This window comes from Lygodium microphyllum, chromosome 6, assembly GCF_053477565.2.
Source record: "Lygodium microphyllum isolate KBCC chromosome 6, Lygodium_microphyllum_v1.1.10, whole genome shotgun sequence".
NCBI classification, from domain to species: domain Eukaryota; kingdom Viridiplantae; phylum Streptophyta; class Polypodiopsida; order Schizaeales; family Lygodiaceae; genus Lygodium; species Lygodium microphyllum.
Window position 1 is genome coordinate 125,027,145 of NC_141140.1, and position 23,588 is coordinate 125,050,732.

Here is a 23,588-nt window from a genome sequence, read left to right on the forward strand (position 1 = left end):
CCCAGTCAAACACCTTACGTGTCGTTCTCTCTAAGGAGCAGCTCTTAGCCGTCCGAGCTAGGGAGTTGGAGCCAAAGGAAACAGCAATTTATGGTCAAGTAGTAGGACATTCCCCAGCCAGGGCCCAGCTTCGAGACTGGCTTCACTCCACGTTGCGCATCAGCACGGCGCAAATCGCAGAGGCGGTCCTAATGGGCCAAGCGATCTTCATGGTTAGGCTTAGTTCAGCAGACGCAGCCCGCGAGTTACTTGCAAGTTCACCATATGCGTCCACGAAGGGGATCATATACATGGTCCCTTGGTACAGTGGCTTTATTGTGGAGGCATTTGTGCTCCACAACAGGTTTTTTCGACACCCAGTCACCCTTCTTTTCCCCGGCCTAGCAATAAAGTATCGCCAGTTGGTGGAAGACTTTGGACAGCTCTTTGGCATTGTCCTTCCTGCATCTTTCGCACATACAGTGACAACAGCAGGAGTCCCAAAGGTACGGGTGGCAATGAAAGAGGTCAAGAATATCCCATAGTTCCTAGAGATTGAAGCCGGTGGGCACTCCTTTAGTGCAGCAAGTCATTGTGACGGGGCAGCCAGGGCAATGTCTACGTTGCCACGACTTTGGGTATCAAGCAGCAGTGTGTACGCGTTTCAGAGCCAAGGCGACTCCGTCAACAGGCCCGTAGGTGGATGTTGATGGCTTCACGCGGGTCCAGAGACGACAGAGAGGGAGACGGCAAGGGGAGCGCAGCCAGCTCCTAAGACACAGCCTCGACAAACCCCCCACTGACCCTAGCCCACAGTCCCCCCTTTCCAATGCCACCACCCCCCCCCAACACCCGCCATGCACCTTCGTCCATCCCACCATCCCTCGATCCTCCTTCCCCCCACCACCTCCCCTACCGAGCACCCCCCTTGATCTGCACCCGATACAAGTGGTCCCCCTCAGACCCACTGCCCCTCCTCCCACAAAAGGTGATGAGTCACACACGCTGATACAAGTGGTTCCCCCCAGACCCACCGCCCCTCCTCCCACAAAAGGTGATTGGCCACACACGCCTACATCCTTTTCGCACCAGCAGTCTTCCCGCTCCCATATAGCCACTAGCTCATCCACCCTCGTCGCCCATCACACTTTCCCGAGACAAGCGCAATTGTTGCCACAGGAGTTTTTCCGCAATGGCCCATGGTCCTACCTAAGAGTTGTGGAGCGTGGAGAGTTCCCACTACCTCTGGAGGTAGGGATCTTCGTAGTTCGCAAGTTAAGGAGGGGCAAGGTCCATCTACTAGCACCACCGGATGGACCAAACTATGCCTTTTTTCTTCAGTCCTCTCATTCAAGGGAGTGGGCGACTACACAGATAGAGAAAGCATTGAAGAGTCAAGTGACGCACCACATCTCCCGGTGGATGGGAGAAGGACTAGCACTGTTTGCACAGTACTGGCCTGGTTGCATAATGGACTTTAACTAGTAGGCTGGTGCCAAGGTCCCACACTTGAGCATTATCTTTCGAGCCCCTCCACATTGGAGAGCTCCGAGAGATGTGATCGAGTAGCCCCCAGCACAAGCGGCCTGTCTTTACCAGTCTACAGATTTACGACTCTCAGCATGGCTGATAGATGCATTGATAGTACTACCTGGACCATCTATCACCCCTATGGTCCAGATGAGGGCCACCATGGGGGACTAGAGTTCGTCATCCAAACCGGCGGCAAAATGTACTTGCATGCCTCATAGCTTCTCCTCCTCATCAGCAGCCTCCATACCAAACAGATGCCTGTTTGGTCAATCACAGGTTTTCCCATGAGCTTACACCTTGCATCCTAAAATGTAAATAGTCTCCACTACAATGGGACAGGTGGTTTCAAAAAGTTTATTGTTCGACAGGAGCTACAGTCTGCCCCTGCCAGATGGATCGACATCCTACTTCTACAGAAGCACAAGCTAACCCCCACCCAGGACCAGCGGATTGGGAATGTACTTCCGGGCAGCTCGCACACTTACTAGGAGCACGCCATAGGCACCCACGGCAGGAGTGGAGCCGTATGCACCTCTATTGGCCCAAGTCTCACCACCTGTATACAAGACCACGGGATGATAGTGGCAAGGAGGGTTCTCTGGATTAGATTGGATGTTGGGGACTCGTGCCTTGGAGTCCTCAATCACTATGCCTCTACGGAGATTAGGGCACGCAGCAGGTTCTGGGTGGAGATCGCGGACGGACTCCCAGAGCTGGACACCTAAATCATTGGAGGAGACTTCAACAACCTAGAGGCTTTGGAGGACCAACAGGGCAGAGGCAGAAACTACCACGGCATGGTTGGGAAGGAGAAGGAGGCATGGGAGGTCTTTGTGCTAGCAGTAGGAGCACGCGATGCCTACAGAGACCATGCCTTCCACAGGCGGGAGAGGTCATTGGGCTTCTCTTGGGAATACAGGTGGCTAGAGGGAGTCTTGCTAGAGCAGTTGGACAGGTTCTATGTGGGAGCGTGGGGAGGCTCTTGTGAAGGCCAAATTGAGGAGTTGGCAGGCACCATGTTGTCTAATCATTGCACGGTTCTGCTCACACTTGATCCCCCAGCATCCGCTCTAGACACACAATCCTGTCAGATCCTTGACTCGATCTATAGGAGGGAGGAGGTGACGAGACAGATAGAGCAGATTTGGACCAGAGAGTGGGACAGGAGGGACCGGATAGCAGAGGAGGTTGCAAAGGTCCTAGCCAAGTCGAGCAAAATCTGCCAAGAGGCAGCCATACAGGCCAGGCAACAGAGCTAGGAGGAGGAGAGAGCACTCCGGCGGGACCTAGAAGCCACGTAGAGATTATTACAGGAGGCACCAGGGGATCCCACCCTTCATGCACAGAAGATGCGCACGCGAGCAGCCATTGACAACCTAGATGACAGGCGTTCAAAGTTCTCCTTCCGAACCTCAGCAGCCTTTTGCACGCGGAAGGAATACACGATGTGCAAGGAGTTCATCCACGTGCATCAGACTCGCACCGCAAGAGAGCAGATACGCAGCCGTTGGGATCAAGATGGGAGGACTTGTTCTAGCCCAAACGATATAATGGAGATTGCCACACACCGACTATAACACGCATCTTTTCCAGCAAGAGACAGCTTCAACTAGAGAATAGAGATATAGACAACAGATCTGGGATCACATCCCATTCCTCATCACAGAGGAGATGGGACGCTCCCTCCTAGCCCCCTTCACAGAGAAGAAACTAGAGGAGGCTTTCCATACACAGAACGGGCAAAAATGCCCAGGAGAGGATGGCCTCTCTAAGGCCTTCTTTACTACCTACTGGGAAGTGGTGAAGCATCCCCTACTAATGGCCTTCCAGGAGATTTTCACTTCAGGACAATACAGATACCAGGGAGTCTTTCAGCAAGCTTGATGAGTCTTCCTCCCAAAGGGGAAGACTGGTTAGAGCTTTCCCAATGGAGACCAATCACCTTATTGTCAGTGGCCTATAAGGCACTGGCAAAGATTGTCCAGGATAGGAGTATCCTTGACAATATATTTACCTTCTTTAAGGCGAAAAATTTGGCTAAGCACAGTGGACAGAGATTGGTCATAGTACTCTTGGATTGGGATTTCCTAGAGGGCACCACCCTTTATATAGATCGGCCACCAGCAGGGTTCTCATAATTGGAAGGCGAGGGGAGGAATTTTGGCTAGAGAGATCGGTTCGACAGGGGTGCCCCCTGGCCCCATATCTGTTTCTACCCTTTGCAAAGGCGATGTCTCACTTCCTCAGGTCACGTGTGAGTGAACTACGCAGCCTTCGACTTCCAGTGAGAGGAGACTAAGTTGTTAGATTCAGAGTATGCAAATGATACAGCACTCTACATAGAGGACGATGAGTTGATACTGAAGAGAGTGAGGCTAGCTCTTGACGTGTTCTGTTTTGTAACTGAAGCGAAAATCAACTAGCAAAACTCGGTTGGTTTCCTCACAGACCCGAACTCTAGCACGGAGTGGAGCGGATGTTGATTTGTTGGTTGCATTTTCAGAACCGCTTGCTATGACAGTGGAGGACATGTATATCACTAAAACAGATGTGATAGATGCTTTGTTGTCAGCTCATGACAGTTTGTCACAATTGTGGATTGTTGACAGCGGTGCTTCTTTTCATGTAACTCCATCTCTGGAGTGTTTTTCTACTTATGCAAAAGATAATCTCGGAAAAGTCTACCTCGGCAACAATCATGCATGTGATATTGAAGGAATGGGCACCACACACCTGGCTCTAGAAATTGGTCAAGAATTGATACCTCGCATTAAAAAGAGTTTGCTTTCTATTGGGTAGCTAGACAGCAAAGGTTACTTCACTACTTTTGGTGATGGTATGTGGAAAATACAAAAAGGATCTATACTAGTCACTAGAGATGGTAAAAAGGGGACTTTGTATTATCTCTACTGCAAGGCACTTCCTAGAAAGTTTGTTGCAGTTACTGAAGTACAAGTGTCTTGGACACATGAGGCAAAAGGGTTTGCAAGCACTTTCTTCACTTGGAAGAGTTGATGTGAAAAACTCAAAGCTCGACTTTTGTGATGATTGTGTTCTTGGTAAACATGTAAAGAGTCCATATTCTCATGGAGCCTCTAGGAAGGCATGTATCTTGGATTTAGTCCATTCTGATGTTTACACCATGCTAATAAAAACTCATAGTGGTTTCCGTTATTTTGTCTTTTATTAATGACCATTCTAGGAAGCTATGGGTCTACTTGCTTAAGTAGAAAAGTGAGGCATTGGATGCTTTTAAAAGGTTTTATGCATTGGTTAATACTCAAAAGGGCTTAAAGTTAAAATACATAAGAACAAATAATGGGAAAGAGTATATATCTAAAGAATTCAATAAGTTTTGTGATGAAAATGGGATTAAACGAGAGCTTACAGCTCCTTACAATCCATCATCTAATGGAGGGGCTGAGCAAATGAATCACACGTTATATGAGAAGATTCGGTGCATGCTATCCACAGCTAATCTCTCACAATCGTTTTGGGGAGAGGCACTTAAAACCGAGGTGCATATTTGCAACTGATCTCCACATTGTGCACTTGAAAGTGGCATCCCTAAAGAGGTTTGGTCTGACAAACCTGTTTCATATGACCACTTAAGAATCTTTGGCTGCGAATGCTATGTGCATGTACCTACTAATGGCAGAACCAAACTTGACATGAAATCTCATAGAGGCATCTTCATGGGTTATGGAGATGAAGGTGAAATGGGCAATAGAGTTTGGGTTCCAAGCATCAAAAAGGTGCTAAGCAGCCGGGATGTGCTATTCAATGAGTCAAAGCTGCTGGAAAATGTCACATCTAATGACTCAGACAAAAAGAAAGTTAAATTTCAGTATGACTAGTTACTTGAGCAGCCATCAGCCACTGAAAATTCAGCTCCTTTTGATGCTGATTATGACAACCAGTGTATCATTATTGAGCCAGATGAAAATCGGCAGCAAGGGGATGTTGAACATCAGCTTGAGCACCAAAATCAACATGCAGAAAATGAATTACAGCAACCTGAAATTGTATTACAGCAACCTGAACATGCAGTTCACCAGCCAAACAATGAGGTCATTGACATTCCCTTGGATGTAGATCCATTACGTGATAACACAGATCATTGGGTAAGAAGTTCTACACGTGTCAGAAGACCTATACAAAGATTTGATCCTTCTTTGGACTGCATTTGCTCACAAATGAAGGTGAGCCTCTTACGTGTAAAGAGGCTTTATCATGTGAATTAAAGAAAAAGTGGAAGCTAGCTATGCAGGAAGAAATGAAGTCATTGAATCAGAACGATACTTGGGATTTGGTTACATTGCCGAAGGATAGAAAAGCCATTCCTAACAAATGGGTTTATAAAATCAAATGTATGGATGGCAAGCCCAAATACAAAGCCAGATTTGTGGGCATTGATTTTCAAGAAGTGTTTTCCCCTGTTGTCAAAAACACCACTCTTCGAGTGTTATTTGCCATTGTAGCATCTATGGATCTTGAACTTGATTAGATGGATGTTAGAACTGTGTTTCAACATGGTGATCTAGAAAAAGAGCTTTACATGAAATAGCCCGAAGGCTTTGTTATACAAGGAAAGGAGCATTTGGTATGTAAGCTTAAGAGAAGCTTGTATGGTTTGAAATAGGCTCTTAGACAATGGTACAAAAAGTTTGATGCCTTCATGCTCTCACATAGATTTAAAAGGAGTAGTGCATATCACTGCCTATATATTAAGAAGGCTGATGATGGAAGCCTTATTATACTTGTGCTTTATGTGGATGATATGCTTATTGCTAGTAAGCATAAAAGCCAGATTAATGCATTAAAAGACAGTTAAATTCAGCCTTCTCCATGAAGGATTTGGGTGCAACTGAACATATTTTGGGCATGCATGTAACACGAGATAGAGAGCAACAGCTCTTATTTCTCTCACAAGAAAAGTACATCAACAAAGTACTTAATCGTTTTTCTATGGCCGATGCTAAGCCTCTTGGTGTATCTTTTCCACCTTATCTTAAGCTTAGCAAAGCAAATTTCCCAAAAGATGATAAGGCAGTCAGTACTATGAAGGATGTTCCTTATGCTTCAGCTTGTGGTTCACTCATGTATGCTATGGTGCCACTAGACCTAACATTGCTTATGCAATAGGAGTTGTAAGCAATTCATGTCAAATCTTGGCAAAGCACATTGGGAAGCAATGAAATGTATTTTACCGTACCCTAAGGGCACGGCACACAAAGAAAATGTATTTGCTATGGCAAGGGTACGTTAGATCTATAGGGGTATTGTGATGCAAACATGGCAAGTGACTTGGATACTCGCAAGTCTACTAGCGAGTATATCTTTACCTTGATGGGTGGAGCGATTTCTTGGTTCTCTAGATTGCAAAAAATAGTAGCACTCTCTACCACTGAGGCGGAATATATTTCAGCCACTAAAGCTTCAAAAGAAGCAGTTTGGCTTGGTCGTTTGGTCAAGGATTTTGGGCTGCCCATCAAAACACCTGTACTTAGATGTGATAGCCAGGGCGTTGTATGCCTGGCTAAGAATGCCATATTTCATGCATGTACCAAACATATTGATGTTCGGTATCATTTTATCAGACAGGTTCTGGATGATGGTCTAGTCACCCTGACTAAGATCAAATCACACGATAACCCTGTAGATGTTCTCACTAAAAGTTTTGCAAAGGCTCCACATGAGCATTGCATCAGACTTGTGGGAGTTGGTTAAAGGTTCACTTCGAACCTTTAAGTGGGAGGTTGTTGGTGTAAAGGCCCTTTACGAGCTCTCCCATGTATATATTACTTCACACATGTGAACTCACCCTAGCGGGTGTCTGTGTACCATACCCTAAGTATAAATACATTCTTTTTTTCTTTGTGTGTACCACACTGGTACACACCTATCGGTCAACTCTCACTCTCACACTCGCTCACTTTTCAACGCCTCGATTGATGTGCATGCTCTCTCTACTTCTACTCCTGCTCATTATCCCCTCTGCCTTTTGCAGTCGGGACTCCCCAATAACATATCTTGGACCTTATGGGAAAAAGCAACAAAGAGCAATATATAGCATTCGGCCATGGGAGATCTTCACTCTGATCCACATGTATCACGTGTCGCAATCTCGTGCCATGATGTGGACTCTCTCCTGTGACTCTTGCCTAATCAGTATCACCGCTACTCCTAATCCTCGAGTGGTGCCCCAATATCTCGTGCAACTCCCGTATATGGACTCTCATACATATACCTATACTCTGGGCAATTCCCTCTTGGGACTCTAGTGCGTCTCTCTAATCAAAATCAGCTCATGATCCTCCATCACCTCCCCCATCCTCCCTAGGTATGTCCATAATAAGCCATTACAATTCTATATTGTCATCTGTATCTCTGAAATGTCTATCTTAAAGGCCGCATGCCCCTATTCAATTGCCTTGTCATCAATGATGACTCGGCCATTGCCTTCTTGCCCTCCTTCCTAGCTTGGATTATTTTGGGCATCTTTGCATGCCTATGTTCCAACTTGTATCTTGGTATGGTCATCGTCAAGGTAGATAGGATCCATGAGAGTCCATGCAGTACGCCTTTCTTCCTCATGAAGACCATCCTCTTCATTTCATCTTAAAACCTCAAGATGAGTGTGCACTTTTGTGGGTCTTTTCCAACTCTCCAAGCTTTTGTAAAGGGAAGTGCTTCTTCGTCTTTGTATCTGAGGCGTATGCACAAGGCCTTATGAAACCAGCCTTCCTTCTTGGAATGGGTGGTGATAACCTGATTTAAGAGTTAATTACAGCAATAAATAAATGCACATAAAATGAAATACACACTTTACCATAACATTCTTGGACAGTAGGCACCCTGTTGGCCCCAAAATTGGCGCCCCTAGCGGTATTTCTTTAGCTTTCATTCAATTGGAAGGAGTACAACTTGAGATTCTTCAATCTCCTCCTACTAACCAATTTCTCTTGCTGTCATAAATGTCCAGCAAGCCTTTTGGGTCATTTGCCCCTTGTTTCACCCAGGACTTCTTCTCCAATTTGACCCTTGGCTGGCCAAATGCTGCCCAAATCAATTCGGGATGGGCTGGCTCCTGAAATCCCTTGATAATCTTCAATTATCAGCTGCTGATTTCAGTCCCTTGAGCCTTCAATCTCTGGCACGGATCCCAAGGTGGCTGCTAAACCCTAATTTCTGCTGTGAATTAGGGTTTACTGCAGAAATTACAGATCAGCCCACCAAAAATGACTGAGATCCCCTCCGAATGGCTGAGAATTGCTGAGAATGGCTAAGCATAGGTTGAAGGAGATGAGAGAATGCTGTAGAGAGAGAAAATTTTGAGATTTGTCGCAAAGAACTTATCAAAATCTGCTGCTCCCCTACTGTACCAGCCCCAAACGGATGCAGCAACAACAATTGGAGCATCAAAAACTGTGATCTTCAGGAGAAAGTGCATCAGCAACAATTGCCAGCTTCCCAAGGTCAAGAATATGCAATCTCCATCACCAAAATGGTCTCCAATGGCTGGGAATTGGCCCCAAAAGCTAGCAGCAACAGTCCAACACCTCTTTCCAACAGCTCCAAAATGAAAAAACGAGATTTCCCTCTCCCTTCAGCCCTATTTATCCTTTCCCCCACTTGCACGGGAAAGTTTTGCCAAGTGGCAGCTTTCTTAATCTATTTTCAGCAATTTCCAGTCATTTAATTAATTTTCAAATTTAATTAATTCTGAAAATTAATTCAACCCTTAATCCATGCCCAGAAAATTGACCTTGCCCATCCAAAAATTAATTGGCTAGGCCATTTGCAACCCAACGTGGTCCCATGCATTAATTGACCCTTGAACAAGCATTAATCCATTAATTAATGCCTAGTCCCTAGTGTCACCACTGACACTTAATGTCCAATTAATGGTCCTAGGGGCAAACTGACACCAAAATTCACCTAGAATCTAACAAGTGTAGCTTGTTACAACTTTTGCCTTTAACACCCATCTTTTTCACAAGGTCCTTCGGCCTTCAACTGTGAAAAAGTAGCTTGCACCCCACATTTGCAACACATGTGCATCTTTTAATTGCACATTTAATTAATCCTTTAATCAAATGTCAATTAAACATAAGCAAAGCATTAAATTTTCACGTCCTCGTGACACCTTATCATTCTCCTTGGGCTATGAACCCTCTTTGTCGGGTATGCCATTAACCCATATATTTAGTCGCCTTGCTTGTCTCATCCTCTCTTTTGCTAATGTGTATTCACAAAGTGTACCTCCTCCTTTTGATTGTCTTTTCCCACCTCCTTTTTTATATTCTTCTTCACTATCTCTACCCACCCTTGTTGCGTGGCCTAAAGCTTAGCTCTTCAATGTTACAATCTCTTCTTTGAGTTGTTGGATGCCATTACCACAGCTGCCTTCTCATTCTCATACTTCGGTTTCACTTTCAAGTTTTGTGATTTTGTCTAGTAGTCCTCCTAGACTTGATTAATGTTGTTGTCCAAGGTTTTTTCTGTATTGTTGATAACCACTTTCAAATTTCAATGCTTTCTCTAGCATATCTAGCTTGGCTTCCATGTTCGCCATCTGTTTGTGATGTTGTTGATCTTTGTTTCAAGTTTGGGTGGCTACATGAATGGCAAGGCAAGATGACCAAGGCCCCCAATGATGATAGTGGATGTGTGGATATAGGCAAGGGTTGCAAATGAGAGAGCTAACATGAATGCAACTCCATGAGAGAGAGAGAGAGAGAGAGCTCTTGCAAGTGCACAAGCTGAATAGATTGATGTGATACATGTTGTTGTAAGTACAATGGTTAGGGCCTCATTATATAGGCCTGAGGCTTTTTCTAAACCTTTGACCCTTATTAAATGTTGGAAGGTGTAAAAGGTGTTCACACCTTTGACACACGCACTTACACACCTAAGGTGTGTTCACACACGGGAGCATGTATAAAACTAACAGACCTTCCTTCGGATCATGGGTGGCTAAACGCATGACACGAAACACAAAGAAATGAAAATGGCAAGGTCTTACCTCAAAGAGATAGTGTCCAGTCCCATACAATGATTCTAGAAAAGGAGATATAAATGAGAGAGGTGTAACATGAGGATGACATGGACTATCGAGAAGCTCAATGAGGGAGCCTTGTACAACATATGAAGCTTCGCCCATATCGCTGAAGCAATCCTACAAAAGGTGACTACTAAAAGAACCTCTTCAGAGATACAACGAAGAAGGGAAGAATATGCATGGGTATAATCGGAATCCTATGTGAGCACAACTTCCTTGTGGTTGTCCTTGTTGAAATCAACTATAAGAGTAAGGTAAGGCATGGTGCAAAGGTTTGTGTACATGATTCAGAGGTTGATCAAAAGCCAACATGGCTCAAAGGCAATGCGCACATGACCAAAGATCAAATACAAGGGTATAGCTTTTGGGATCAACTCAAAGATCATGCCTAAAGTGGTTATACAAACCCCTTTGAAATGGAACTTCTAATATAATCATAAAAGGAAAGTACAAATCTTTTCAAATAAAAATTATGGCAACGTATCCACACGGTAAATAGATGTGTTGGAAAGGTCTTAACACATGCATTAGCATGGTTAGTGTATAATTAATTCCAAACACATTATTTATTTATTTATTTATTTATGATTTAATTCAAAACGCATATTGATAAAAGACAATGACATAATAGATATATTAAGGGCCTTGTTAGAATAGGTGGCTATTCAAGGTCACTATTAGATAGGGTATCATCATTGCCAAAAGACAATGATGATACCCTATCATCATTGCCAAAAGACAATGATTGAATAGATACATTAAGGGTCTTGTAAAAAGTAATAGGTGGCTATTCAGGGTCACTATTAGATAGGGTATCAACAACACTATAGTGGGTGTGTTGTTTGTCTTGCTGCTTGCCCTTTTTTTGTACCATCGGTTAACAATGTGACCAATATGCTTGCAATATCAGCACTTGGGCAGCTCTTTCTTGGTGTAAAAGGCTGACAGTGCTATGTCAATGTCAATTCTAATGAGGAACAATCAAAATAACCTATTTCATGACTAGGAAAAGAAAGAACAATGTAATGTTCGAAAAATATATGTCAAGTGTAAGTAAAAAGACCTTATGACAAGTGATTATATATTATAAGAGGAGACAACAAATCCTAGTATTTGACATTCGCAATTTCCACACCTAAATTGAGCTCACCATGGCGCCAATACCTCTTTGCTTTAGTATAGTTGCTTTTTTTGGTTTTTTAAGTAATCGGCATCTTTGTTGCACCTTTCGTTACCTAGAAGGACAATGACTATCTCCTCATATTTCCTTTCTCCAGATATCTTGAGAGCTGTCACGATGTCATTGAATTGTGCTTCTTTCACCAAGCTCTTGAGTAGTGCAATCTTTTTATCATTGTCATTTAGATGACTATTGAGACCAATCAATTGTTGATAACAGAGACTTAAACGATTGAGATGCAGCTTGAAAGTCTCTGAAGGATTGTAAGATCTACTAAACAATTGCATCTTCAAAAATAATTTGGAATTATTAACATCTTCCCCAAATGTGACTTGAAGGCCATCCCATACCTATTTTGCCATTTCTGTGAGATAAAGATAATGAAGAAGGTTGTCAAAGAGGCGGAGTCCAAAGATGGTGAGCGCATTGTTGTTCTTCTCGAGCCATTCCCAATGAAGCTCTAGTTTTCCCCAAACATGCTCTAGCTCGTTAGTGGACACAACTCTCCATGCACATTCCCACATAAGTATGAGCCGAATCTTTGTCTTCCAAATAGAGGACCCAATGCTCAAGAATTTCTCAATTGTGATGCCATATCTTGAGATCCCAATGATGGATGCCAAGGAGAGGGCTCAGATTAAATAACCCCAAATTTTGTGATAAAATTTTTGGAAATTTTTAAGGGGGAAAATTTGAAGATAAGATTTGGGTAAATTCAAGTGATTTAAAGTTAGATTTGATGATTGGTGCAAAAAACCCCAAACTTTACTAAGCAAAATTAAAAATTTTCAACTAAAAATTGAAATGTCCAACTTCATGTTAAAAACATTAAGCTTTAAGAAAACCTTATCATTGTTGAGTCAATGGCATGCCGGTAGTTGCAGAAGATAGGTGGGTCAAGGGACTACAAGCGACAGGCACATGGCTTGAGAAATGGCTCCACGCAGGGAGGTCACTACACAGGGCTGATGAGACAGAGATGTGATGCTCCACGTATGTGTTATGCGGGATTGGCGGCAGTGCATGGGCGGTGACACGAGACAAATCTATCGGGCAGTAGTAACACATGCACTGGCAATGTGGATGAAGATGGAGCATAATTGGTCAACGCACAACAAACCAAGGTGCAAAAAGGTGCCATGGTTGTGCATAAATAGCTTATTATCATGAGAGGGGAGCACAGCCGGGCCATGGTGGTGCACAGTTTAGGGCATCATCATCTTCTTCTTCTTCTTCAAGTGTACTACTAAGGATAGCCAACTAAGGCAATGCATGAACAACAACAAAGGTGATGTGAACATAGTGGTGGTGAGATATGGCTCTGATAACACTATTGGGTTCAACATCATGACGAGAGAGATGGGGAGAGAGAGAAAGAGCTAGCTAAGGTGGATTTAACTCCATGAGAGAGAGAGAGAGAGAGAGATAACTATAGCAAGTACACAACAAGGTGAAAATATTGATGTGATAGATGTTGTTGTAAGTACAATGGTTAGAGCCTCATTATATAGGTCTAGGGTTTCCCCTAAACCTTTGACCCTTATTAAATGTTGGGAGATGTAAAGGGTGCTCACACCTTTGACATACTCACTTACACACCTAATGTGTGTTCACACACGAGGGCACGTATAAAACTAATACTCTGTTTCTCATGGGGACATGAAATTTTGAGATGCTTTAATCTTGCTAATAGCATTTGATTGAGTTATTAATCAAATGTACAAGGTTGTTCAAGCACATGTGATGCACATGGCAAATATTCCATACTAATAGACCGAGAACCCTAAGGATGTAGTCGATGTTAAAGGCAAAAGTTGTGATAAGTTATGCTAACTGGGCTTTCTTAGTCAACTAGAATCGAATTTGACCCTAGGGCAGTGGTTTACCCAATAAGTGTCTGTGGTGATACTAGGAACTAGCATTAATTAATTAACTGATGCCAATCTAAGGGTCAATAGAGGTTGGAGACCACTCAAGTTGCAAATGGGCTAGCTTTTTAATTATGGATGGGCATATTTAAATTTGGACAAGGTCAAAAGGGCTGAATTTAATTTTAGAATTATTTAATTTTCAAAATTATATAAATGGTTGGATAATGCTGAAAAATGGGTTTAGAAGGCTGCCTAGCAAAAATGCCCACAAGACTAAAAAACCTTCTTGGAGGCGAGAGAGAGAGATTCAATGCATTTAGGCTAAGGAAAAGAAAGAGAACAGGCTGTTGTTCTGAGTTTTCTGTTGTGGAGGATCTTCTAGATGCTAGAGGAGCAAGAATCACGCATCTAATGCAAGCGACAGCAATTCTAGGACCTTTAAGAGTTGGAGATAGCTGATTGAGACAGGCAACAGTAGTTTGAGGCCTTTCTCGCGTGAAAATCAGAAATCTCTCTCTTCTGGCATTCTCTCACCTTCTCCAGCTTGTGCTCAATCATGCTCAACATTTCTTAGCCTTTTGGATCAGATTTTCACTCAATTTTGGTGGAAGCAGAGAGATATCTGCTGTAAACCCTAAATTTCTACAGAAATTAGGGTTTGACAGCCACCTCAAGACCAGTGCCAATTGGTAAAGGCATTGTACTCTAAATTCAGCACCTGAAATTTGTGTAATTGTCAAGCAATTCAAATGCCAGTCCATTCATTGTGAATTGGGGCAGCATTTGGCCAATTGATGGTTCCATTTGTGCAAGTCGCGGGTGAAGAATCAAGGGATAGTTGGCCTAAATCGATTGTTGATTGTTGCTACAACAAGAGGCTTTTGGAACAGCAAAGGAGATTGTGAATCTCAGCTTGTACTAATTGCATTAGCAATCAAGTTAAAGAAATACCGGAAGGAGCGCCAGTTTTAGGGCCAACGGGGTGTCCAATGTCTAAGATTATTAAGGTAATTTGCACATTTCAAGTTATGTTCGTTTGTTGATTGCTGTAATAAAGTGCTTAATCAGGGAATTACCACCCTTTCTAAGAAGGAAGGTTAGTTTCATGGTTCCATCGCCAAAATACCATCAATTCCGTTGAATTGGTGGGCCCAAGGAACCTAATTGAAGGTTAGAAGCTTTGCTCTAGTGCTGAAATTGCATTCAGCTAAGCATTACAACAAGAATGTTGTCACTTAGTGAGATGGGATCAAGCAAGGATGATGCCTCTCAATCTAAAAATTCACAAAGTGTTGGGAAAAATGCAATGCTTGATCTTGGACAAGGCATGCAGCATGGACAAAAAGCCAATAATGTTGGTTTAGACCAAAATGTGGATCCTTCTTAGCCTTTAGAAGCTGAAAACTAGCAAGAGCAACTGGAATTTAATGACCATTTTAAATATCAGCTCAGGACAGCAGCTGAAATGTTAATGCAATTGGCAAATGATCCTCAGTTCATACACTTTTTCAACCCCTTAAAGGAGGGCAACAAAGGCAAGAAGAGAAAACCACGTTCAAGAGGTTTAGGACAACAAGATGCACCACAGGAAGAGCCAACACAGTACCATGATGTTCCAAATGTGGGTAGTGAGCATAAGAAAATGATACCAGTGGAGCAATTGATTCAAATGCAAGGCCAACTTGGAAGTGTCAATCCAATGTTTTTTGGACACCAGGGCATGCATACAATGATGGGGCAGCCACGGCACTTTGTGGCACTACTGGTAGTATGCAAATTCCTATGCACAATCACATTGCAATGGTCCAAAGCATGCAAACAAGAATGTTTACTAATGCATCTGATGCTCCTAGCATGTCACATACACATGAGAGGCTAGTCAAGTGGATGCAATGTTGCATATTAGTTAAGTTGGAATTGCAACAATGTGAAAGTATAAAGCATTGCAATGCTCAAGGGAAAAAAAGGCCTACAACCCAGTGGAGGTTTGAGGCTAAGTAAAGTTAGAGGTAAAGTTTCCATATGTTTCTTGGTGAAGCTTTAGCATTGTTTCACCAGTAGATACAAAGTGGATGGAAGAGGATGACTTGGTAGAACCATCCTCAATTGTTGCGACTTTACCAAGATGTCTTTCACTTAGAGTGGACTTCAATTCAAACTCAGCCAGGTTCAACAGAGCAAGGGTCTAGAGTATTGCCTGATGCTCAAGGGAAAGGTAACACTTCCACTCTGCCAATTGTGGACAGCTCTCGTATGTAATGGATCTTGAATGTATTCAGCATGCATCCAAGGTAATGTGCTAATAGTATGTCTGCCATGAGATCACTAATCAGTATAATAGTCACTGTGAGATGTATGCAAATGAGTATGAGTTTCACCCGGGCATTGAAACTATACTTTTGCATCAATGTATGATAAGTTTGGCACAAGTTTTTGCTACAGTTTTGAGACAAAATTCTAATCAATTTCAGCTCAGTTTTTGATTAGTTTAAGAAGCATTTATGGTCACTTTTGGGATCAATTATGCATTACTTTTTGCATTGATTGCCAATCAGTTTTTGCAATGAGTTTGTGATCAGTTTAGGGTCGAATTTACAATAGTTTGTCATCAGTTCTCGAATCACTAAATGATCACTTTATGATTAGTTTTTTATGATTAGTTTATGCTCGGTTTTCAATAGTTTACAACTAGTTCCATGGACGGTAGCATATTAGTGAATGCCATTGATAGTTTTAACCATGGTTTATGCTGAAAATATGCTTTACTGTGGTTTTGAAGTCAGAATAGTTGAGAAACATGAGTTACGAATGTATCCAATGGGTTTCTAACAACAATTCTCAATTGTCTTTTAGATTTATGTCATTTATATCCTGGCTGAAGATTTTCAAAAAGGCTTGGGGGCATGTAACATGGTTGGACAATAGTGTACAATGTTGTGGCTATGATGCCTCATGGAAATTCCAGTGCAATATGCTTTTCCTTAAGGACAATGCAATGCAATCGAGGACGATTGCAAGGATTTCAAGGGGGAGGTCTATCACGAGGACGTGAAATTTTGAGATGCTTTAATCTTGCTTACTAATCAAATGTGCAAGGTTATTTAAGCACATGTGATTCCTATGGTAGATATTCCATAATAATATGCCAAGGACCCCGAGAATACAGTGGGTGTCAAAGGCAAAAGTTGTGATAAGTTATACTCATTGGGCTTTGTTGGTCAATTGGAATCAGATTTGACCCTAGGGTAGTGATTTGCCCAATAAGTGTCACTGGTACTAACACTAAAGACTAGCATTAATTAATTAATTAATGCCAATATAAGGATCAATAGAGCTTGGAGACCACTTCAAGTTGCAAACGGCCTAGCCAACTTAATTATGAATAGGCACATTTCATTTTGGGCAAGGTCAGAATGACTAAATTTAACTTTTAGAATTATTTAATTTTGAAACTTGATTAAATGGTTGAATAATGCTGAAAATGGGTTTAGAAGGCTGCCCCTTGGCGAAAATACCCATGCAAAACTAAAAAACGTTTTTGGAGGCTAGAGAGAGAGAGATTAAGTGCATTCAAGCTAAGAAAAAGAGAGAAAACAAGCTGCTGGTCTAAGTTTTCTGCTGAAGAACCTTCTCGAGGCTGGAGCAACAAGAATCAAGCCATTTAATGCAAGGGACAATAATTCTGAGTCCTTTAGGAGCTGATGACAATTGATTGAAGCAAGCAACAGTAGTTTGAGGCTCCTGGTAGCTGGCAACAATATTTAATGCTGTCTAGTATAGGCAGCAATCAAATTTCAAGCCTTTCTCGCGTGAAAATCACAAATCTCTCTCTTTTGGCATTCTCTCATCTTCTCTAGCTTGTGCTCAGCCATTCTCAGCATTTCACTTTGGTAGCCACCTCAAGACCAATGCCAATTGGTGAAGGCATCATACATTGAATTCAGCACCTAAATTTTGTATAATTGTCAAGGAATTTAGATGCCAACCCACTCATTGTAAATAGGGGAAACGTTTGACCAGTTGATGGTTCCATTTGTGTAAGCCTTGGGTGAAAAGTCAAGGGGCAATTGGGCTGAATTGATTGTTGATTGTTGCTACAGCAAGGGGCTTTTGGAACAGCAAAAAGGATAGGTAGAGTATCATATAAGCAACATTCATTGTCACCTCTATGACATATATGAATCTTAGCCGAGAAGTGTGGCTCAAGAAACATCCATAAGCATCACTACAAGCATGGCATAAGGAACAACATTTTGTGACACCATTAGCCACACTTATAGATGTTGCCTATGCTGCATTGAATTGCATTCCTTCTCCCCCCACCTTTTCCTTTCTTCCCTTGTAGTATATGTCGCTACAAGATTTCAAAACACAACTAATGGTGACTACATCCATGGAAATACCTTTGCCTTGCATGTGCCATCTGAGCAAGTCTTTGCTTCTACATGGTTGATGAGAACCTTTGAGGCTAATGTAATGACCGCTTGGCATAATTTGGATGCTTCCCAATGTTAAAACTTAGAGCAATATAACAAAAAGTTTTGGGAAGCATTGCTGCTCATTACTTCTTATCATCCTATGCACTTTTAGGAGCAAATAGAAAAGTATTGTGGTGGCCTACCCAAAGTAATTCGTGATTTTCACATAAAAACAACAACAATATTGACCAGCATGTCTTAATTTATAGAAACCGTGAACAGCAGATGCTTTGCTATCTAGTAAGTCCTTTGGCTTCCAAGGACTGATGAGAAGTCAAAAAAGCAGTCCTGTAAAACTAAAAAGAGGCAGAGGTCTGAATCTATGACTGAAAAGAGGTGAAAACAATGAGGAGGAACATGGGAAAATGCTGCCCAATGGAGCAAATTAATGGCTGCAAATAAATCTTTTGTTTTTTAACAAGAGGTTCACATCGCAAAGGACTGTCCTAAAAGGCAGCAAGCTGATAATGCTGAAAATAAGGGTGAACAGAAGGGGAAGAAGCCTAAAACCACCATTGGTTTGGTCCCCGATGTACTCAGTGATCAGCCCAATGATTGTGCAACAAAGCTCTGTTGAGCTTGTGGTAAAGTGAGGGATCAGTGTATTTTGAATTATTTTGATCCAAGTGGGTGTGCAAATTCATCCCCACAAACATTTTCAAGTTGGGCACAAGTTGACCTTCAATCTCTCCAGGCCAAATCATCAGATCAATAGCAATTTCTTCAATTATATTTGCTGCTCCGCTGCCCATGTCTTCAATTGGCAAGCACAATTCCCAAGGAGGCTAAGGGTTTGACAGCAGTAGATAACTACTGCCCTTCACCAAGGCTGGAAAATTCTAAGAACTGCAGAGGGAATGTCAGAAAATGAAAGGGCAGGCTGAGGAGAGAGAAATTTCTGAAATTTGTCACCCAAAATAGCTGGAATCAGCTGCTCTCCCTGCCAGAACAGCCCATCCAACCAGCATTCGTCTACAGCTCCATGCCCTCCAGATGCTTTTGCCTGCTCATGTAGACCCTTGGGATGTTGTCAGCTGCTGTCAAACAGCCTCCACAAGCTATTGCCTGCAGCTTCTGGCCTCTTCTTAACACACACCCAGCTCTAAACTACTTGCTAATAGCTGATTCTCTCTCTAAACTGCTACACTCACTGAGAATGGCTGAGCAAAGCCTCTTTGAGTCCCCAAAACAACCTCTCTCAGTTTGCATGGGCAAGTTTGCCAAGTGGCAGCATCCCAAAAACAATTTTCAACATCAATTAATTAATTCTCACAAATGAATTATCGAAAATGATGAATTCCATTTAACCCAACCCATTAATTGGCCTCAGTCCATATCACTTCATGTGCTAAGCCATTTGAAACTTAAAGTTGTTCCCAATCTAGCATTAATTAATTAATGCCTAGCTCAAATGTCTCCACAGGACATTTCTTGGGCCTAATTAATGCTCTAGGGCCAACTAAGACCGAGCACCTACAAGTATCTGTCCAAGACAGTTAACTTATAGCAACTTTTGCCAATGTCCCCCAATGCATTACTTATCTTTTGGACTATCATTGTGCCTAAACTGACTTGCACTTCACATGTGCACAACTTAATAATGCCAATACACATCCCCTGACCAACCTCCCCGTTGAAATCCTGACAATCGTACCCGATTGCACTGCAATGTGACATAAGCAAAAGTAAAGAACTGGAAATATCATAAGGCATCATAATCAAAGAACATCGGCCACTACTGCTCAACAATGCTACCGCCACATGCTGAAATTACCAGTCCCCCCTCTCTCTTGATTGATCGATCAATGAATACACACTGAATACTTCAATCACACATGTGCAGAAGAAGCCAATTGAGGAGGAGAAGAGAATTATGGAGGAGGATGGTGTTCATTCGGTTGCCACAGAGGCTAATACTGCTGAGGCCCCCATGGCTGCCAACACGCTTCAAGATGGCCTTCCTCCTGTCTGAGGTGGTGTGAGAGCATGTCTCCGCCAGCCTCATGCACTCTGCCACAAACACCTGCAGCATTGAGCTCTGGATCTATGCCACCACCTAATCACAGAGTCTCTTGTGGCAAAGCTCCCACGGCCAGCCCCCTCTCCATCAGCTTGGGCCTGATGCTTCCAAGATTAAGCCTGGAACCTCTGAGGAAAAAGGGGATGTGGACCTCCTGCTGGCCAACCTAAAAAAGGTTGAAAGCTGCTAGAGAAGGAGAGAGCAGCAAGAGAACAGTTAACCAGGGTTGGAGAGGCCCAAAGAGATGTAGTGCAGGAGACTGTCAGTACAGCAGGCACAGGGGTTTGTAGGCTGACAGCACTATACTGGTGATAGGGAGGAAGGGGAAGGCAGATAGCGACAGCGAGGTGATGGCAGGGATGAAGAGGGTGAGGAGGAGGCTTCAGACAATGGCTGCAGGATCAGCCACAAGCAAGCAAGCAGAGCAAGCAGGGCACGAGTGAAGCAGGGAAGACATTAGGTGGAGGCAGAAGACTTTAATACTTGGAGAGTTAGGAATGTAAATTGTAATTGTGAGTGCTTCCCCATTCCCTACTTTGGCAATCCCCCATATGTCACTGTTCCTTTCCCCATACCATGTTTCTATGTTGTAAGTTCACATCTCCTAAATGACACGGTTACTTGATCCTGAATTTGTAGCCACTGCACAATTGCTACAGGGGCAATCGCTCCACTTCTTGCTTTTTCTACAAGGCTTTGCCAGGTTGCAATTATTGCCAGCCATTCTTGGGATTGTAGATTCTTTCTTGCTCTTTCCCAAGATGGAGGATATGGTGTTACAGAGTGGTTGGTCATAGGCTGTTGCCAAAAAAGTAAGTAGACACAGTTGGTCTTTGCATCTTCAACCATAAAGAGTTTATACATACTACCAAAAACCTCATCATCAGTTTACAATACAATACAATAATCAGTTTAAATGACCAATGTTTGAAGTTTACACGTTCATCAGATGAATGTTTCAACACCAATTTCCAGTTTGCGTAACCAAAATGTTTGAAATGCAAAACTAAAAACCACAGCAACGAAATGTTTGCACATCGTAGATGAAGCAGTACAGGAGGACTGATTTTGTCAAACCTCCATGTTCATCAACATCTCAGATAAAATTCCTAATAGTGTTATCTTAAGCAAAGACACATTCCATACAAGAGAACCGGCCTCCGCTGCAGATATCATATGCAGTCCAGCAGTAGGGTCCTTCCCAGTCATGCGTTGATTCCAAGACTTTATGTTGCTATACCTGAGAAAACTTGTAAACTTAATAACTAATTACAGTATGGTTCAAGAGAATCTTTTTGTGCATGCATGGTCAACATGAACTTCACACCTAGATTTTGATTGCAAGTGAACCTTTTTGATAGATTTATCCTAAAGCTAAAATACTTGGCAAAGGCACTTCAAGCCCATAAACTTAGTCAAAACAGAGCCATTTGCATGCTTACAAGAAAAAATAGAATCCCCATGAGATACTTGATCCTAAAATACCCGGCATGGCACCAGCATAGAGTCCTTTCAAGCCCTGAAAACAATGTTCAGATCAGCTCAAACTTTACCACATTCTCTTTTTTTATGATAACAAATTCCGAAAGCCCAATTCACATTAGAACCAATACCTCAGTACGCATGATTGTGTATAAAGCATGACCGGTGCCCCTATATCTGGGCACTACTGCTTCACGTCCATCATGTACTGCATATGAAGGATTATATGAGGATGAGACTTGCAAAGACAGACAAAAGAACACTAACACAAAATGTTTCAATTTAGCTAGCTCTGCAATAATGCCAACGAACATCCTCAAATGTTTATTCTCATTTACAGCACTATTTGTTGAGTAAAATTCTACTTGATTGATGTATACCAATTGAGTCAATCCTCCAATCACCAGTAGATGCAGGTCCAAACAACAGGCACCATAATTTGAGATTGCCCGCTAAAATCCCTTGCAAACAGTTTTGAAGAAATGTGATGACAACACTTACATCAAATCAGTAGCTGTATAGGTTCAATGACCTAGATTAGAGCCAACAATAACACTTCCTTTTGCTTCATCAAGTGTGTACAAAGTATCACCACAGCATGATGATTTGTCCAAATTAAACAGCAGATGTTTTGGTCTATCAACCTCCATAACCATCTATTTATTTTTTCAAGTCATCTCATGCCCTTCGAGCCATTTTCCACACACGCACATCCTAAAGCCTGCACTCCTGGGTGGAAACAGCAGCAAGAAGATGTATCTCAATTGGCGATGTCCAAGAAAAGGTACAGCAGATGTGTCCTTGCCAGTAGCAGAATGCAAATGCATACCAGACTGATCAACACAAGAAACATCACTGCAAGAGAGATGCCTTTGAAAGTAAAGATATTTCACGTCTATGTTCTTGATAAGAAAAAAACAAAAAAAAAACAACTCACTCTCATTCAACGTACACAGTGAACAAGAGAAGGAACAATCACTAATGATGAAGCAATAAAATGAGTGTAAAACGATCCCCTATAAAGAGACCAAACATAAGACACCACTCGAATTGTGCCAATGTACAAAAATAGGGGTGCCCACAATGGGCATAACCAAAATGAAGCTTGACCCACTATCTCAACACCCCTTATCAGAAACTTTCATGAAAACAACATGGAGATGAGATGAGAACCCAAATGAAGCTCCACAGAGAAACTTGGCAAGGAAAAAGCACGCCCTCTCTCAAACTACTAAGGTGGGGATCCAACCCAAACTCTTGCAAGTCGCTGATAAGTTTGCTTGAGATAATACGTCAGTGAGGACATGAGCCACAATGTCCTAGTAGGGGCAGACTCCAAAGTAATCACATGTTACCCAATCTAATGCTTGACAACTAATAATGAACTCCTATGTGCTTGATTCATGCCATTGCTAAAACCAACCTTCCTTCTTGAAGAGGGTGGTAATTCCCTGACTAAGCAGTTAATTACAGCAATCAGCAAATTAACATAAAATGAAATGCACAATCTACCTTAATAAACTTCGACAATGGACACCCTGTTGGCCCCAAAATTGGCGCCCTTTCGGTATTTCTTTAACTTTGATTGCTGATGGAATGAGTACAAGTTGGGATTCGACGGTCTCCTTTGTTGTTCCAAAAGCCCCTTGCTGTAGCAACAATAAAAATAAATTTGGACCAATTGCCCCTTGATTCTTCGCCTAGGACTTGCACAAATGGAACCAACAATTGGCTAAATGCTGCCCCAATTTACAATGAATGGGCTGGCATTTGAATTCCCTCATAATTACACGAATTTTAGGTGATGAATTCAATATGCGATGCCTTCACCGATTGGCACAGGTCCCAACGTGGCTATCAAACCCTAATTTCTATAGAAATGTAGGGTTTAGATCAACTAAGATCACTCTACTGTCCACCAAATTTGATTGTTGAGATCTTTTGACAAATTACTAAAGAAGGTGAGAGAAAGCCAAGATGA

General features: G+C 42.4%; 1 protein-coding gene across 19 annotated transcripts in view; it reads right to left on the reverse strand.

Annotated features, from left to right (window-relative positions):
* LOC148035083 (folate transporter 1, chloroplastic-like) overlaps window positions 1-23,588 on the reverse strand; it is a 130,438-nt gene that overhangs the window by 68,495 nt on the left and 38,355 nt on the right. For 13 of the 19 annotated variants that reach the window (XM_087680011.1, XM_087680014.1, XM_087680013.1 and 10 more), the window contains exons 2-4: window positions 21,739-21,815; window positions 21,568-21,644; window positions 21,203-21,365 (exon numbers count right to left, since the gene is read on the reverse strand). In XM_087680011.1, coding sequence (XP_087536137.1) covers window positions 21,203-21,365; window positions 21,568-21,644; window positions 21,739-21,815 — 317 coding nt within the window. Of the gene's footprint in view, window positions 1-21,202; window positions 21,366-21,567; window positions 21,645-21,738; window positions 21,816-21,987; window positions 23,560-23,588 lie in introns of all 19 variants that reach the window. The other 6 variants (XM_087680017.1, XM_087680015.1, XM_087680018.1 and 3 more) reach the window with 3 other exon arrangements.